Source organism: Apaloderma vittatum, unplaced genomic scaffold (genome assembly GCF_000703405.1).
Source record: "Apaloderma vittatum isolate BGI_N311 unplaced genomic scaffold, ASM70340v1 scaffold45310, whole genome shotgun sequence".
Classification (NCBI taxonomy): Eukaryota; Metazoa; Chordata; class Aves; order Trogoniformes; family Trogonidae; genus Apaloderma; species Apaloderma vittatum.
In genome coordinates, this window is record NW_009694729.1 from 2,183 (window position 1) to 19,962 (window position 17,780).

The 17,780-nt window shown below is 39.4% G+C and overlaps 1 protein-coding gene across 1 annotated transcript; it reads left to right on the plus strand.

Moving 5' to 3' along the window:
• Positions 1 to 293: 293 nt before the first annotated feature.
• On the plus strand, positions 294 to 17,223 carry GNPAT (glyceronephosphate O-acyltransferase; the record flags this gene model as incomplete). Its single annotated transcript, XM_009868539.1, has 15 exons — positions 294 to 652; positions 3,373 to 3,549; positions 4,386 to 4,515; positions 6,485 to 6,612; positions 7,073 to 7,148; positions 7,725 to 7,876; positions 7,967 to 8,097; positions 8,779 to 9,002; positions 11,122 to 11,367; positions 12,074 to 12,153; positions 14,453 to 14,593; positions 15,491 to 15,590; positions 15,678 to 15,771; positions 16,816 to 16,877; positions 17,180 to 17,223. Coding segments are annotated over 15 exons (2,144 nt in total), but the record flags the coding sequence as incomplete, so codon positions are not given.
• Between the last annotated feature and the right edge of the window lie 557 nt (positions 17,224 to 17,780).

Consider the following 17,780-nt stretch of genomic DNA (forward strand, 5'->3'; position numbering starts at 1 on the left):
TGCAACTTAAAGTGACAGGGGTTATTTTTTTGTGTTAATGATTGTGTTTCTATAATGTCATTTGTGACATTGTCTTCATGCAGCTGTGAGAGATGGAATCAAAGGTGTTTTAGTTGATACCTATTAATCATGGAGAGGCTGGAGGCAAGGCATTTTAGCTTTCAAAGCCTAGGTATTCTCACAGCTCATTCCTGTTGGGCAGAATTAAATAACATGGCATAGGGTCATTTGAGGATCTCTGCAGGTGGAAAGGGTTGATTTGTTTTGGTTTTGTCTTTTCCTTCACATTTTAGTCTCTTTCTGCAGCATTGCTCAGAGTGTGGAATGCAAACCCTACAGAAGGCTAAAAAGAAACCCCAAATGTGGCAAAAATATTGCATGCCATTATTTTGGTACTGTAGCCAAGCAGACCACTGAACAGCTCAAGACAGTATCTCATTCTTTGTTTGTACCTTCCCAGCAGAAAGAGCTCACATCAAAGAAGAGAGATGAGTTTGAAGATATTTTGGAGGAGAGGCGATTGTCCAGCGACTTGAGATATGCGATGAAGTGTTATACTCCAGTGATCTACAAAGGACTTTCACCTTGCAAGCCAAATGCTATTAAAAGTGCTGTTCTGCAGTCAGAGCAAGTTCAATATGTTATCAAGCAGGTGAGTCTGGACATCGAGCTGTAAGATGAGGTTGACTGAACACAGCCAGTGTTTGTGTGGCAGCAGGAAGAGAAAGATTATTGCTGACCTTGTTAAACATGATAGCTGTAGTTTGACAGACAGCCCAATAAATCAGTAACTTGAGAGCCATACTCTTTTGGAAGGAAAAACAAATACTGATTTAGCTGCCACTAAAGCTGTTAGGTGGCTTGTTCATGAAATAGTGTTTTGATTTTTGTATATAATACGCTTCACCATCTAACTCATCCAACGTGCTTGACTTTTTTTTCTGTCCTCTTCTTCCATTGTCCTTGCCACAGAGGAGCATTGTGAAAGACATAAGCACTTTCATTCTTAGTAGACATTTTTATACTTGGAGGAGGTCTTGTGGCATTTTTATAGGCCACTGATGTGTTTATGAATCAATCACAAATGCTACTTTCCTTAAAATGAGAGTTAAATTTCATAGAGAATTGTTTGAATTAGAAACAGTAAGATGTAACCGTATTTTTGTTTTAAGTAGAAGGACAGCTGCTACTTTGTAATGAATAAAATATTTCATAGTCGAGCTGGCTCGTATTTTACATTATATTGAAATCATAGAATCGTAGAATTGTCAGGGCTGGAAAGGACATTAAAGATCATGTAGTTCCAACCCCCCTGCCATGGGCAGGGACATCCCCCACTAGATCAGGCTGCTCAGAGCCCCATCCAGCCTGGCCTTAAAAACTTCCGGGGATGGGGCTTCCACCACCTCTCTGGGCAACCTGTGCCAGTGTCTCACCACCCTCATGGTGAAGAACGTCTTGCTAATGTCCAGTCTGAACCAATCCATCTCTAGCTTTAATCCATTCCCTCTAATCCTATTGCTACCCGACATCCTAAAAAGTCCCTCACCAGCTGAAATAAGAGTGTGTTTTAGTTAGCAGAGTAATTATTTTCAATTTTCCTAAAAAGTAATTCTATGCTAGTAGAAATATATGAGATGTTTTAGTTAGTCATGGCTACCATAACATTTTTCCATGTATTTATTTTTTAAAGGTCAGTGTCACCTATGATATATCAATACCTGTTATGATTTGACAAACTAAACCATGTCCTACAAAGCAGTCCTGTTGTCATCATAAGTTGCTAGGTAGTATGAAATCACCAAAAAAATGAATCTTTCAACTTTAGAAATGCTAAAACTTTTACCAAAAGAAAATATTTTACAGAGGATTTGACACAAAGATGTCTGTGTAATGTTTTTTGATGGAAAATTACTCTGATGGATATTTTCTGAGCTAGCAGCGAGTGCTTGAAGGGTTAGCAGACCTGCCGTTGCAGCGTAGTTATTGACTTTATGCTAGAGATTACTGGAAGTATCTAATTGAGACTGTCTTTGGCAACATGCCCAACAGGTTATCATTGCTGTGCTTCCTGTCTGGGCTCCCAGCTTTACACAGGCGTACTAGAATTGTTCTTGTAACAAATTGCTGAGGTTTCTAATGTTTGGTATGTGAAATTAAGTGTTCTAGTTTGCTACATGGGACTGGTCTGATTTTTTGATTCCTGGTTTTAGGGAATAAGTGCTTAGCTGTGTAGTGGACGTGCACTTACTTCACACAGTGTCAACTGTGTGGTAAGCCTTTCATCAGTGAATGAGAACAGTGTCTCTTTCCTCAATGAATAACAAGAATAATTTTTTGGCTTCCTAGGAGAGGTGGATTTTCTCATGCTCAAGCAGAAACAGTGTTTGCTTTCTTTAAGTGGTTAAAATAATCAGTTACAGCTACACTTGAAAATATGGAGGATGAAGGATAATGCATTTATTAAAACACAGTTGAACCAGTAGATATGATAGTAAGGTGGTACATGGAGGCAGATTGGAGGAGATAGATTTTCTTGTATGTCAGAAAATAGAAATAATAGATATGCAGTACTGGCCTCTAAACAGGGAGGTGCTTTTTTGGAGGCTTTTTCTTCTACCATTCCTCCTCTTTCCTCCTCCAGGTTTAGTAAAACACATGTTCCTTGTTCCATGACAGTAAAAGACTAACTTTTCCATTAAATATTTCTACATTCAAAGTATCAAATAGGAGAGATGACCATTGTTTAAGTCTGGTTTAGGAAACTTCAAAAGGGAACGTGCATAGCAACAGAAAAAAGATCATTGATATGCAAAGTTGGTAGAGACAGTGCTTTGTATGCGTTTCAGCTAGCCGTTGCCAAAGTAATACATTACAAAGAAAATGAAGTGCAACAGCGTTGAGTTCTGCAGCCAAGTCTTAAAATCTAACCCAAGCGCAGTTCGAAGATTTGTGAATATCTCTGCAAACATGGTTGCATTTACTAGTCAAAGAAAGATAGCACACAGCCTTCTTCAGACCAAAAATACAGGAAATGTTCTTCAAACTTAAATCTCCTCTGAAGATGCTACAGGTTAAAACATTCAGACAGTGTGTATGGGAGGGTAACAGTTGTTGCACACCCTCCCCCATGCCATTGACATCTCAGCTCATTCTTGATTTTCAGCACCTTTAACTTGGCTTTCTCATGTTGGCTGACGCTGAACAGATTCTTGTATGCTTAGATGCACACCTGTTACATTAAATGAGATCTTGTTGACTGTTGGCAGCAGTTCTGCCATAATCACTGTGGCACATACAATGGTGTGCACAGGCAAGGAGTAGAGAACAACATCTGACAGCTATTTTTTTGTTTGTTTTGTTTCTCTTTAGTTAGCAAAAGAAATGGGAGAATCACCTGATATTATTCAAGAAGAAGCCACGGAAATCCTGGATGAGATGGGTCACAGTATGCAATTAGGAACTATCAGATTTTTTGCCTTTACTCTGAGCAAAATATTTAAACAGCTTTTCCAGAGAGTTTGTGTGAATGAAGAAGGAATGCAGAGAGTGAGTACTGGTGGAGGAAAAAAATAGTTATATTTTCATACCAGTTATTTGGACAAAGACTCTAATCTTTGCTCCAAGTAGCAAATATGAAAAATATCCTGTGAAATAAACAACTGTACTTATTTTTATTACCACATTTTTTAATAAGTGTGAGAGGAAAGACAGGTGATAGATAAGTATTTTAGAGGCAAACAGTCAGCAAGACTTCTTGTATATTTTCTGAATGCTCCCTATGGTAAGGAATAGCATGTGTCTGATTCTGTTAGATCAGCTACTGAGATACAATATCTGTCTAATACTGTAAATTTAATAATGCATTTGGATCAATTGGGAGTTAAAACCTAATGTTATGTGCCTGAGTGTATTCTGCAAAACCTTCATGCAGCTAAAAGCAGTGAAATATTGTGCACCTCTGAAGCAGTAGATGCTTTAAGTTTGCTTTTGCTTTGTGGGAGGCAGTTGTTACCCCTGTTTGATTGCAGGACACTGCTGTTCTGGAGGGTGCACTACGTTCCCTAGAAGACAGCAATGCCAGCCCTGACAGCCCCTGTTTGGCTTCCTATCCCCATCAAAAGAGATTTGAGTTAGGCTATCATGAGGTGGCCCTGGCCTTTGAGTCCTGTGATACCTGTAAGCCACAGGTTGCTAATCTGGAAATTGCTGCTAAATTTCCTATGGTTGCATGCTGAAAGAGATACAGAGTGCATGGACAAAGAAGTCAACCTCAAACAAATGAGCTTCTGTTTGCCTTCAGCCCCATCAAAGTCTGTATTTGTAAATTTCCAGTCAGTCTGTAAATATTGGAACAATATTGTTTGTGCTGGGTTGTTTTTCAGTTGCAACATGCCATTCAGGAGCATCCAGTTGTACTGCTGCCCAGCCACAGAAGCTACGTAGACTTTTTGATGCTGTCTTATTTGCTTTATACGTATGACTTGGCTTTGCCTGTCATTGCTGCAGGAATAGGCAAGTATGTTCTTTTCACAACACTTTCAGGATCCAGAGAATTGGTAGCAAGGGGTCTGGTAGCTGCTCCTATAAGTCATTGTGTTTACCCTCTGTTCCAAATATGTCTTGTTAAAACCTCCTTGGGTGAGATGCTTACAGCATCTGAAAGCCTCTCATTGGTGCTGAGTTCAATCAAAGGTGAATTTTTTTCATAGCAAGTTTGCCCAGAAGTACTCCATCTGTTGATCTGAGGCTGGGGCAAAGGTAAGTGTTGTGAAGAAGACTTCTATATTGCTTTTTTGGGCTGGGAACAGGCTAAAAAAATGCCAAAGAACTACTGTGTGTGCAGAACCTTTTGCAATACTTTGCACAGTTTTAAGTGCAGTCATAGTAGCCAGCTACAAAGTGCCAGCCACCTCATGCTTGTTGCTCATGTGACTGATTCCCTTGAAGCATTGGCAGAACTCTTTTACGTGAAGAGCAGAGAGCAGAGTTGGCTGAGAAACAAAATCTCACATTAGAGGTCATGATTTTTGGACTTCCTTGATTCTAACGCAGATGAAGCCAGTATATTTGTGGGACACAATTTTTGAAGAATTTAACAGGAAATATCTTCTCGGTTAAAGTACTCTTTGAAAATTCGGACTCTGGCAGCACTTAACTGAGAAGCCTGGTCTTGGAAGTCTTGGGTGTCACCCAGGTCGTCTAAGCAGGCAGACAAGCACCTCAGGACTGGCACAGTGCTGTAATGCTCACAGGCAAGCTAGCAAAAATGTGGGAATCTGCTGCTGTACTGTAGTCTGCTTTTCCGGTGAAGAGATTAAGAAGACCAGTAGAAAATCAGGCGAAGCTGGGAGAAAATGCTTACTGGGAAAAATGAGATTCTGCTGGTTTCTGAGTCAGTGATATCTTGCCTCTGAATGATGCAGCTTAAATTCTAGTGAATTCAGAAGTTGATCTCTCGTTGCTGCCCTGGTCAAAGTGTTGCAGCTGCTTGCTTGTCATGTATTGTTCAGAATTCACTCATGTGCTGTCATAGGTATCAATGTAATGCTTTGCTGACTTTTGCATTAGTGCCTTTTTGAATTTTGGGCCTCAAACCAGTATCTTAAGATACTATAGTTTAGAGATTTATTTTTTTTTAGTGCTTAACATTTTTTTAAAATGTTTTGGATGTTTAGAAGTCAAAGTTCTTCAAAATTAGGGGCTTGCAGCTTGATTACATTGCTCTGTGTATTAATTCAAATTCCTCTAGAGAAAACACAGTTCTATGTGGTTGTATGACTGCATATTGTATTAGAGGTTCACAAGATGTGCTCTACAAACTTACAGTCATCAGTGTTGCAGCTGGAAATGTGAATTTATTTTACCAAGTGACTGACTGTCTGTTCTAAAGTGTTTCATGGGTTGAGGTGGCAAGGAGGTTGAAGCAGGACATGTCCAGCTGCTGTGTAGACTCATTTTAAATGCTTCCCGAAGAGATTTGTTAACATTGTTTTCTGGTTTTAACAAGTTAAATGTTGACTGTAATTGCTTAAAACTAGAAAACTATAAAAAATTTCAGCTGGTTTGGAGTACACGCCCCTAAGTGCTGAGATAAAGGCTATAATATAGTGTAATTGGTCAGTTAATTTCTCTGTGTTCTAGGATACATTCAGTGGTTACTGACCTTTCTGAAGCTGAGTGAGACAATATATTCAAAAACTTACTCTTTATTATCATTGAAATCTAGCCATCTGAATTACAAAAATAAAGTGCTCTATGTGAATGTTACTTACAAAAAAAAAAAAAAGAATATTCCATTCATGTCTGCTTAAGTCTTACTGGACAGTCTGAAAGCAAATAAAGGTATTTGCAACAACAGAATCCTTGAAAGAGATCTTCTTCTGGTAATTGAATCAATGTTTTAGAGAAAGTGGTTGATTCTGCCAGCTGATAACAATATAAGTTTTGTGTGTGTGGTTTTGGTTTTTTGTTTATTTTTCAGATTTCCTAGGAATGAAAATAATTGGTGAGCTGCTGCGAAGGGCAGGTGCCTTTTTTATGCGACGTTCCTTTGGTGGGAACAGGCTCTACTGGGCAGTGTTTGCTGAATATGTAAAAACGATGTTAAGGGTAAATAAATTACTGAGCTCTCAAAATGTATGGTTAAGAAATACTCTGGAATGCTTTATGTGAAATATAAACGATGTTATAGCTACGTGATTGGAAGTCTTCACTGTGATCTCATTAAATGTGTTTTACCTTGGAAGTGCTGCAGATGAAGAGCGTGCACGCACTCTGTTGTTATTATAGTTCAGCAGTAGGTGGTAAACACATTGCTGCTCCTCGGTTGCCTTGGATCATGTGCCCATATCTCATGACAAACTCAATATTTTTGTTAATTTAAGTGTATGGTGTGGCAAATAACAAAGGATGCATATAGGGCCAGAGGTGACTGAAGTTAGACATGTATGGCTTCCATTAAAAAAACATTACTCACATATTAAGTACTTAAAACTAATCGTGGGCAGTAAAGAAGAAACATTTTTATTTTTCTGACCTTTTTTGTTGTTGTTTTGTTTTACTTTTGAAGAGTGGCTATGCCCCAATTGAATTTTTTCTTGAAGGGACTAGAAGCCGCACAGCCAAGACTCTGACTCCAAAGTTTGGTAGGTTTGTTGAAAACTTAGAACTTTTTCTGATTATTATTGTTTTCATTAGTAGCTATATGCTGCTGCATAAGTTCTCTAGACAGGAAGGGATGTTAAAGTGGTGGGAAATTGGTGAGGTCTGTCAGAGTAGTGGAAAACACTATGGCTGGGATTCCAAGGCTGTAGAAAGAATGGCAATACATGTCTCTTGCGCTCTGCTTTCTCTCCCTTTGTCCCATCTTGTACTTAATGGCATAACTCTTCACCCTTTTCTGTCTAGAAAATAGGTGTTCCCTGACAAGCAGAGAAATAATGTAACTGAGCTGTAAAAGTAATGGGGAATCTTTAGAAGGAAGATGCTGAGTGAGCACAGGGCAGCGCCACTGAAAAGAGCACAAATAGCTGCTTACATTTACCTTCTGTTTTAAAGCTTGGGCAGTCTTGTGCTTGTGGTTGCCTGAAGAGAGAACAGGCACAGTGTACACTTATTAGTTTCTAAAATGTGAAGATTTCTTTTTCAAAGTTAAACTGCAGTTGCTTTTCCCTCTTCGAAAAAGACAAGTGACTCACTTTTTTTTCTCTCCTGATTCACAGGTCTTCTCAACATTGTGATGGAACCTTTTTTTAAGCGTGAAGTCTTTGACACGTACCTTGTTCCCATCAGCATCAGCTATGAGAGGATATTAGAGGAATCTCTCTATGCATATGAACTCCTAGGAGTCCCAAAGCCCAAAGAATCTACATCTGTATGTAAATACCTCAAGAACAGAGTGGAAGTGGATGTATACATGCTCTGTAGCACCAAAATTTGAGTTTTGCTCTTTCTGGTTTTGTAGGGGTTGTTAAAAGCCAGAAGAATCCTCAGTGACAATTTTGGTACCATACATATCTACGTTGGCCAGCCAGTATCACTTAGAACGTTGGCATCTGGGAGAATCAATCGGTGCCCATACAATTTGGTTCCCAGGTACCACGTCTTTCCATGGTGTATGCATGGGAAAAGCATTTATTTAGTCTTCACCAATGTGAAATAATTAAGATGTTCTTTCGTACTTTGTTTTATAACTTCTTTCCCTTCCATCTGCCTATTTAGAGCGCTGAATCTGTTCGGTCTGAGCAGAGGTTTATCATGCTTGTGACTGGGTGTTTCTGAAACAGGTCGTTACTTGCACAGCTTCATACTGTGTCTACAAGATGCTGTTTTAAAATCTAGCAATAATGCATGAGCCAGGCAAAGCTGTTTTCTGAGAATTTGGTGATTTTGCCACTTAAAAACGCCATCTTTCTCTCCCTTCTTGCTGTATTACCACGAACTGTTATGTGATTGTGTGTCAGGGAGCTGTAGCTAGGGTTGGATTGGGTGGCTTTTGCAATTTGTTATGTAAAACGTAATGGTTTTGAATTTTTTTTGAAGGTAGCAACTGTACAGCATAAGTACAGACATCTATGTTTCAAATATTGTCATGAAGCTACTGATACTTTGTTCTGTACTGTTGTTCTACATAGCACATAGAGACATTCACCCTCCAGATATTAGGTGCTGTAAAGTAGTTATGGACTGGGGAGCAATGCAGAAATAATAAGGAAGGGTGTGATTTATATTCCAGTTTTTGGAGCTCTTTACCTTGAGCTGCATTGTTCTTTTCAGGCATCTTCCCCAAAAGCCGTCTGAGGATATCCAGGAATTTGTCAGAGACGTAGCTTATAAAATGGAGCTCCTGCAAATAGAAAACATGGTTTTGAGCCCGTGGGTGCTAGTTGCTGCTGTCCTGCTCCAGAATTTGCCAGCCATGGATTTTGAACTTCTAATAGAAAAGACCCTATGGCTTAAAGGCTTAACACAGACTTTTGGAGGATTCATTGAATGGCCTGGTATGCAGAGAAAGTGTTCTTTCTATTTCTTTTGTTGCTTATGAAGGATAAATTATTTTTCTATGGAAGTAGTGTATGGTGAAAACTTTACAGAATGTTTTCCTCAGAGTTGTAAATGGATTTTAGGTTATGCTAAAAACAATGCCAAAACCTGACAGGTTCCGACTTTGCCCATAGAACATAATGCTTTGAAAAACCGGTGGAAGCAGAACAGATATTTTACTATTCTATCCTGAAGTGTACTGAGGGGGAAATTATAAGATACTTGTGTTAGAGTACTGAAATTTGTCCCCTATCTGCCTTTCTGAACCCTGTGTGATAGGCAGTTAACCTGATTTGCAGCAGGTAGCTTGGTGTAATGCTTATTATAATAATGTCAGTATCAAGCAGTAATGTTTATAGCTTGATATTGGCTATAGTAAAAGTTGTTACTGTGGCAAAGAACTAACACAAACAAATGGGTGAGAAAATAAAAACTGTGTAAGCTACCTATTTATTTTTAGGTTTCACTTATACATTTTATATATATAAACATACATATATATATATATAGGTTGATTCTCCTTCCACACTTCATGAACAGTTGTTTCAAATTTCTCTCTGTTAGCCAGGATGACACAGGTAATTAATTTTAGAGCTTTGGGATATAAGTGGTAAAGCTAGCAAAGAAAAATAATGTGTAATGCAAGTACATTTACTTTTTCACTGTAGGTAGTCTTAAACCATGGATATTTGCTGTTGTAGTCATGTGTATAATCAAAGGTCCCTCTCACTAGTGCAATAAAGAAGTAGAAGCAGGCTACAGTAATAACAGAACTCAGTCATTTCTGGAAGAAAAACTCTTCTTTTAGGGATCTTTACTGCTGTGAATGCAGACAAGGTCTGCTTCTGCCAGACTGGTAAAAGGAAGCATTTCAAGACACTATGTAAACATTGTTTAGAATCTTACTGCCCAGTAAACTGAAAAACATAGGACATCCAAGTTTCCGTATTTATTTTGTCTCTTGGCAACAATGAATAAACTTTTGCTTTAGTAGAGTTGTGATGTATTCAAGGAGTAGCAAATAGGTGTGGTAATGGAATAGAGGAATGATGACAGCTGAGAGGATTCTGTTGGAATGTGCAGGCCCCACTTCAGACATCAGTTGCATAGAAACGGGATTTGTTGTTTTCTTTTGGATCGTCAGTAATCTGAGAGAATAAATATATTTTAAAGGCTAATCTGATGATGTCACCAAGTCAGCAATTTACATGTACCCTGCCCATTCTTCTGTCTCCAAACAGCTAGTAGTTTCTGCCTTTGTCATGCTGGTTGGTTGTCTCAGGCAGGACATTTGCTTGGCTGTTAGAAATTTTATATTTAAAAGGAGCAGAATGACTTGCTCAGACTTCTGCTACTTATGCATTGAGAAACTTGGGAGCTTTAGCAAAACTCGAACAAAGCAGGCTGAAGGAGCAAGTAAGATGCGAGGGGATTCTATGCGAAATCTGTGTGAAGGGGAAACAGTATATGTTTGGGGTTTTTTTTCTGTCTGAATAACGTTTGCAGCATGTCACTCAGACAAAAAAGCCTTGACCAAAGCCCACAGGTTTGTGAAATTTGTGCCTGCTTTTGAAGAACTCTGTTGTTTAAAAAAACAAACAAAACACACGCTTCCTTGATTTAGGCATTTTAAAAGGAATGTCTTACAAAACAAGAACTTTGGGGTTAAGTACAGTCTGGTTTCTCTTTTAAGCAGATGTTGTAAAGAATTTTGCATCTGATTCAAAACTTACAGTGTCAGAAATGCCTAAGCAAAAGTACGGTTTCCATTTCCATACTGATGAATGTATTTGTCAAACAGATCTATCCTCCTGTATGTGTCACTGTTAGCAAGTGGAAGAATTTAAAGCGATTTTAATTTCAGAAATGTGTGAAATTTGTTTTTTCCATGTTGCACTATGCCCAGGCTGCCAGTTCCTGGTATGGATTATTTTATAACATCTCTCTAACTGAATGTTAGGTGTAATAATCAGTCTTCAGTGATAAAACTTACCGAAATACTGGTGCGTTTTAGGCTGTTTTCAGTAGAGTTATGTTCCTTTTTGCATCTTCCCAAGTGTTGCGTTTTCCTGCTAGATAACCTGTGTGCCAAAAAAGCAGTCGTCTCTGGCCTCACCCTGCATTCCAACATCGCTCGCCTTGTCGATGGACATGTGGTCCTGAATGACAAAGGAGTGGAAGATGGAGCTGTAGGGGAAATAGTCTTTAAGCACGCTCTGGCTGTCCTCATGTGTGCCACCTACAGAAACCAGCTGCTGAATGTGTTTGTGCGTCCATCTCTGGTGGCAGTTGCCTTGCAGATGACACGGAGCTTCAGGAAAGGTACGTTTGAGTAGCTTTGGGAGTCCACAGGCTTCAGCTCCTTGCGCTGTGAGCTGCAAGAGGGGCACGGGGTTCTTGGGACTGCTAGTGGGAACTATCCAAGACTGTTATGCCAGGGGACCTTGTCCAGAGTGTAAGGTGGATGGATGTATTGCGAGGGGACGGAGGTATTTTGCCTGCCTTTTTGCCGTTTGAAAGTAGGTGTATTCTGCTGAGAGGGCAGGATTAAGAGGAGCTGATCTCAGTTGCTAAGCATCTTACTTTGTGGGTGTTTAGCAGGCCAGCTTCTGAGGTTGCAAGTTGCACACAGTTCGCACCTTGCATACGGTGCAGCCAGTTCTTGGTCTTTCTTCTCTTCCCACTACTGTTTCTGAAGTATTTCAGTGTTTTCCAATCCTTAGCTCTTAAAGCAACTTTTCAGAATACGTGCTTTAGTTTTGTGCAGCATCTGATTATGTGGTATTTAATGTGTGTTCTGAGAAGCTACAACCCCCTGTTCTTTCCTTTTGGTAACAGTTGAATCAAGTGCTTTTAGTACTTGATGTTCTCTTATGGTTTCTGCTGTATACATGTGTATGCTTTTAATGGCAAATCTAAATTTTATTTAAAGTGAGTACTTTCCCTAAAATCAGGAGTAAATGACTTTTCACTTGCATGTTTTAAATTAAGTTTTTAGACAACAGTACTTCACTATATTTTTTTTCAGAGGATGTCTATAGCTGCTTCACCTTCTTAAGAGATGTTTTTTCTGATGAGTTCATCTTCTTTCCTGGCATTTCATTGAAGGTAAGAACATCCTTTATACAAAAATACTGTTAGTAATGCAGCCAAGTAAAATAGCATCTGATTTCAGGGCTCTGCTGAACAAGTGCTTTGTGATAAACACCTGCAGTGATATCAACTTGATCTGTAAGTGGGAGGGAAAACTTAAGTTGGTCATGTGGTTAGTTGCAAAACATTGTCTGAATCCACACAGTTGCACATGCAATCTTTTTTTCCCTACCTTTCATTAAAAAACTAAAAAAAAAAAATGAATTGCCTAATTCTGAACTATTAAAATGAACTCTAGCAGAAGTTTGGCTTTGTTACATATAGCTACCAGTGCTCCAGCATGGATATAAAAATATATGTAAAAGAGTCTTTTGAAGGAAGTGTAAATACACTTCTCTTGCTCTGCAGTTAGGAAAGAGACCTTAGGCTGTGAAGAAAAAAGTATTTGCGTAGATTTAATTGAATTCTATCCTGAAGTGGGTATGTTCTGTCAGGGCAAACACAAAACAGGAATTCTCACTGAGGGTACACCAGGATAACTTTTCCTAAAAGCTCTTGCAGACTACGTAGCAGAGGGGCACTGCTGCATTTTTGGAAAGGTTATTGTACTGATTAACGATTGACCGTTGCATGACAAGTAGAATATGCAATTCTGAGTTGAAGTATCTGTTGTCCTCTGGTTGATTATCCTACTTTTGCAGTGATCAGCTGTGCTGTGTAGCTCCGTGTGTGTGGTCTGTGAGGGCAGGGCTACTTGGGAGGACTGTGCAACATCCAGGGCTCATCTGTTAAAGTCTGCCTCTGTGTCCGCCTCTCCTTGACCTGCACAGCATGGCAGTGTCTGCTCCCTGGTGTTTATACAATGACTGATGTTCCCCTTATACCTTGAACTCTGAAGATTTTGATGTTCCTGTGTGTTAGTAAACTTTTTAATATTTTGATGGTTCATGGTTGAGCCCTTTTAACTTTTTGTTGCTGACATGTTGGTTTACGTGTGTTTAGATAGTACATTGTGAGCACTATGAGGGAAACGCTCGTAGTAAAGCCTGACGTTAACTTCTGCAGCCAAAATCTTGTGCAGAGTTGAGGCAATGCAGCCTGTGACAGTTTTTTAATATTTCCTAATGGCGTAACAGTGTCCCTTGCAGTCTTACAGAAGCTTTTAGTCGCATCCTATTTGCTTGAAAAGAGTTTTCCCTCGTTTCATGGTGCCCACCCCACACAACCATTACTGAGACAAAGCCAGCACTGTTCCTGCACACTGCCTCATTACAGGGCACAGTATGTCTGTGTGCTCTCCTAACACAGCTGGACACAGGCAGGCTGCAAAAACCACAGGCAGCACTTTGCTCTCTGCATTATCAGTTTGTACACATCCTCCTGGGTCAGAGCTGGCTGTAGGCCAGCCAGCTTGAAATGCAGGTGAGCACAAGTTTATTAGTAAAAAACCTGATTTGACATCATAACCAATATAAACTGGTTAAGTCCACATGCAGTTGTTATTTGGATTTTAAAACTGATTAAATGTGGTTTTTACTAAAGCCACATATCCGATGGTAATACTTGTGATGTTTTCTGCCTTTAAAATAAAAAGAAATATGTATACTTTTCATAAGAATATTTTTTTAAGTACTAAAACCAAGCAGGGAACAGGAAGGTGACTGGCTATGACTGACTTTACTGGAGTCAAATGAAATAGTTGCTATAGTATTAAGGGATCTCTTAGCAACCCACCTGTCTAGTTGTCCATGTGTCCCATCCCCTCGTGTTCTCTGCATGTGTCCTGTGTCTTCTCCCCATTGCCCCAATATTGGCAGTAAGATGGTTTTGTTGTTAATATTACCATAACTTGTAACTTTTGCCATTGTGTTGTCTCTTTTCTAGAGGGCAGGTCAGTGAACTGTGTTACCATTTATCGCAAACACTGAAATAAAGGCAAAACCTGACCTTAAAAATAAAGAAATAAATAGTCAAATAAATAAATAAATAAACCCCACCCACAGACAACCTGACGGTATTCTGACAAAATCCTTGGGCAGCTCAAGGTGGCTGTTACAATAGCAGCCACAGCTGCTTTCTTTGCTCCGAGGCCTGTTGTGTATCGAGATGCTGCTGTGTTTAAGAACGTGTTCCCAGTGCCTTTTTATAACAGTATTTATGGTATATAGGAAAATTTTGGTTTGAGTCTCCTGAGAACTGAGTCCAGAAATGAGAATGGTGTCCTGTTAAGTGTTGTTTTGCTGTTGAGTTTGTGGGGAAGGGTAGCTGCCCTTAAAGTAGATGTTAAAATTTCAGTTATGCTTCTCTCTCCCAGGATTTTGAGGAAGGATGTTTTCTACTCACAAAATGTGATGCCATTCAAACAAGTCAACAGGAAATCTACCTGACTGACAAAGGAGGTGTTACAGTATCCTTCTTGTCAGCTATGTTCAGGCCTTTTGTGGAAGGTTATCAGGTATGTTATTCAGAAAATTCACTTTTTTCACATGTGTTTTATAGAGAATCTAGGAGAACTGTGATACTTCTGCAGTATAAGTAGTGACTGTATTCAAGGCTGGGGAGCGCAAGAATTGAGAAATAGCAGTAATACATATCCTAAACACCACCTTTTCCCCAGGTTCCTGATTGTACTCTTTAGCCCAGACGTTTCCAATTGACTAAAGCAGTAACTACCTTATAATGTGGGTTTATAAGCTTCACAGGGAGTGTACTGCTACCAGGTTCATTGCTCTTTCTTACGAGGAGCTCTTGCTTATTTTATTTTACATGGGTTGTCCTGCCAGGTGCAGAAATGAGTTTGCATCTCATATCTGATAGCTTTTCTGAGAGTCATTAATTGCATCTATGTCAGTTTAAATTCTTTTTGGTTTCCAAGGTTTTGATAATGCATTCCTGTAATAAGCAATCTATAGAAAAACAGGAGGCTAAAATCTCAGGTATGCCAGCATAAGATTGCTGCGACTGCAGACGTTTGAACCTAGTGGAATCTGTTAATGATCTGACCTGTGACTTGGGCTGAACTGTACTGATGTGCCCAGTTTTTCCCATCTGTAAAACAGAAGATCTTGCTTAAAAAATTATACACAGTTTTAGATTGTGAGAACAGGAATGTTAAATTAATGTCTAAGGTAACTATTATAGTAATACTGAATCTTATTTTAATATTAGGTTTCTCATGGCTGTTAAACAGCAATAAAAATTTCAGATGCTCTATGTAATGATACCCTTTGAGTTCTTCTCCTACGGTTTTCAAAGCAGAACAATATTGCTTATGGGGACACAACTGTTTGTAATTTGTAACAAGGTGACAATCAAAAGGAAAGAAGTGGTAATTTATTTTTTTAAATGTTAGTTAATTTTCAGATACCTCTCGAAGGAAACAAAAGAAGCCTTTACTGAGAAGCAGTTTATACCTGGAGTCCGCAGCTTTGTTTTTCAACTTCTTGAGAAGGGTGTGTACAGCCGTTAGGCAATATAATTTTACAAGCATAGCCTGTTACTGGACAGTGATAAAACTTTTAATTGTGTTTCTGCTGTAGGGAATACGCAGTGTTATGAAGCACTGTCTTCGGACATGCAGAAGAATGCCTTGGCAGCTCTTGTGCAACTAGGTGCAGTGAAGAAGAAGAAAGTGTAAGTAACATTGGCTTGTTGGTGTACAGAGGTCACTGTGTGGTCTCACTAGCGGTTCTTAATGGCTGAACTATTAGTATGAAGCAGAACCTCAACTGCCCCTGAGCACCAGTTAACTCAAGATTTGTTGGGTTTGCCTGAGTCGTGGCGAAGACCCAGGCAGTTCCCTTCTGTGCACATTGCAGAAGCAGAATGGCACCCCGTCGCAGTGAAAACACTCCTGCAGGACCCAGCACCAAAATTCATTAACTGACTAGTAGGCTCCTGACTCCCTTTACCTTTTGGTTTTCAAACTTTCTCCCAAGGCTTTGATGAGCAAAGAGACCAGTCCTCATTATTTTTAACAGAAGAGTTACTCGGTGTTGCAATAAGCCTCATCAGGCAAGTAAGCAATGATCAGGAATACTATTCATTTTACAGGGATTTTGGCGCTGACATCTCAAAGCGCTTTAACCGAAAGCATGGTCATTAAAGTCTTTTGACATAGTTCATCATTTTTAGGCCCCAAGATCAAAACCCAGCTATTGTTATACAAAAATACAGCAACACCTGTTTCTGGTTACCAAGTTAATTTGTGTTGTGGTGCTTCTTACTGTATGACCATGGAGTGCACAAAGCACTGTTTTCATTATGTCCACCGTCATGTCACTGTGCTAAATAGATGTCTATAGCTAAATTCCCATTTTGAGTGACAGGAATACAACGAATGTGACAGAATTTGACATCAGCTGAAGATTTGGTTCAGTTTCAGAGAGATAGTCTTGGAAGTTATATGATTAAAAACAAGCAAACATTCTCTTCCTGCAGTTGTCCCTAGTAAAAATCAAGGGAAGAGAGGGACATGGGGACTGAGAACAAGAGGAAGGATAAAGAAACCATAACTGTCCTTGAGTGCAGTCTGCTTTAGAAGTTCACCATGTCCTTAATATATGTGTTGGTAGGATGAAAAATGTCATGCAGTTGTTTAATTCAGAATGTTTGTATGGAAATGACTGCAATAAGAAATACTCATTGAAGAACCAGGTTTTATTCTTTTAACTGTAGGTCCAATGAATTCACTTACCATGTAAATCAAGAGGCTGTTAATAAAATCCTGGACATGTTTGGTAAGTGTTCTCTAATTAAAGAGCTTCTCAAGTTATAAATTACTTTGGACAGTGCACATATGTTAGGTGTAGTGTTTTTTCCCTAGCAGCTCCTTAGATTTGTCTGTGTAAAAATCCTAGTAGTATTTTTTCACAATACTTCTTCTGGTGTCACTGACAGCAGCTTTAAATCTCCATTCTTTATTTCAAATACTGTACAACCCAATAACCAAGGAAAATAAAGCAAAAAAGTTGTATAATGGAGTGGTATTTCCAGCATTTTGATCATAAGCTTTTTGTTTTATTTCTTTTTTCCCTATTAGATGCTAGGATACCTGTACAGAAACCTGTGGCTGCACGACTCTGAGGGGTCGGTGATGCTGTGCCTGGATGCAGACACCTGCTGAGAGCACTGACCACCCCAGGAGCAGGGACGTGATCAGGCTGGGTTACCCTCTTGCCCCACTGGCGCCAGAGGCTTTGAGGGGGTCTTCAGTGGGGCAGATCGCTGTTACCACTTAGAAACTGTTGCTGCCCAGGGTTAGAGTTGTATTTGTATCCTCACTGTGGTGTTTTGTTGTTTTTTTTTTTAAACAGATTAAACATTCTTTTTTTTTTTGATATTAAAAGAGACGTGCACAGTAGTGGCTACTTCAGTACATTTTTTTCTAGACTTGTAACAAGGAATGTGATTTGGTTTCAAATATTTCATGGAATTAAAAGGCTTGCTGTTAATGTTTAAAACAGTACATTGCTGGCTCGCTGAAGGTAAGAGAGGGCCCTCGGGAGCGAAGAGCACAAGTCGAGTCCTGGGCAATAACGGGAAATGCTCCCGGTGCTGGGGCTGGGTTTGTACTTTCGTGGATGTTACATTTATAAACGGAATTAAAGCGGCGTCGTTCACGTGTCTGTTCTCTCTGCCTC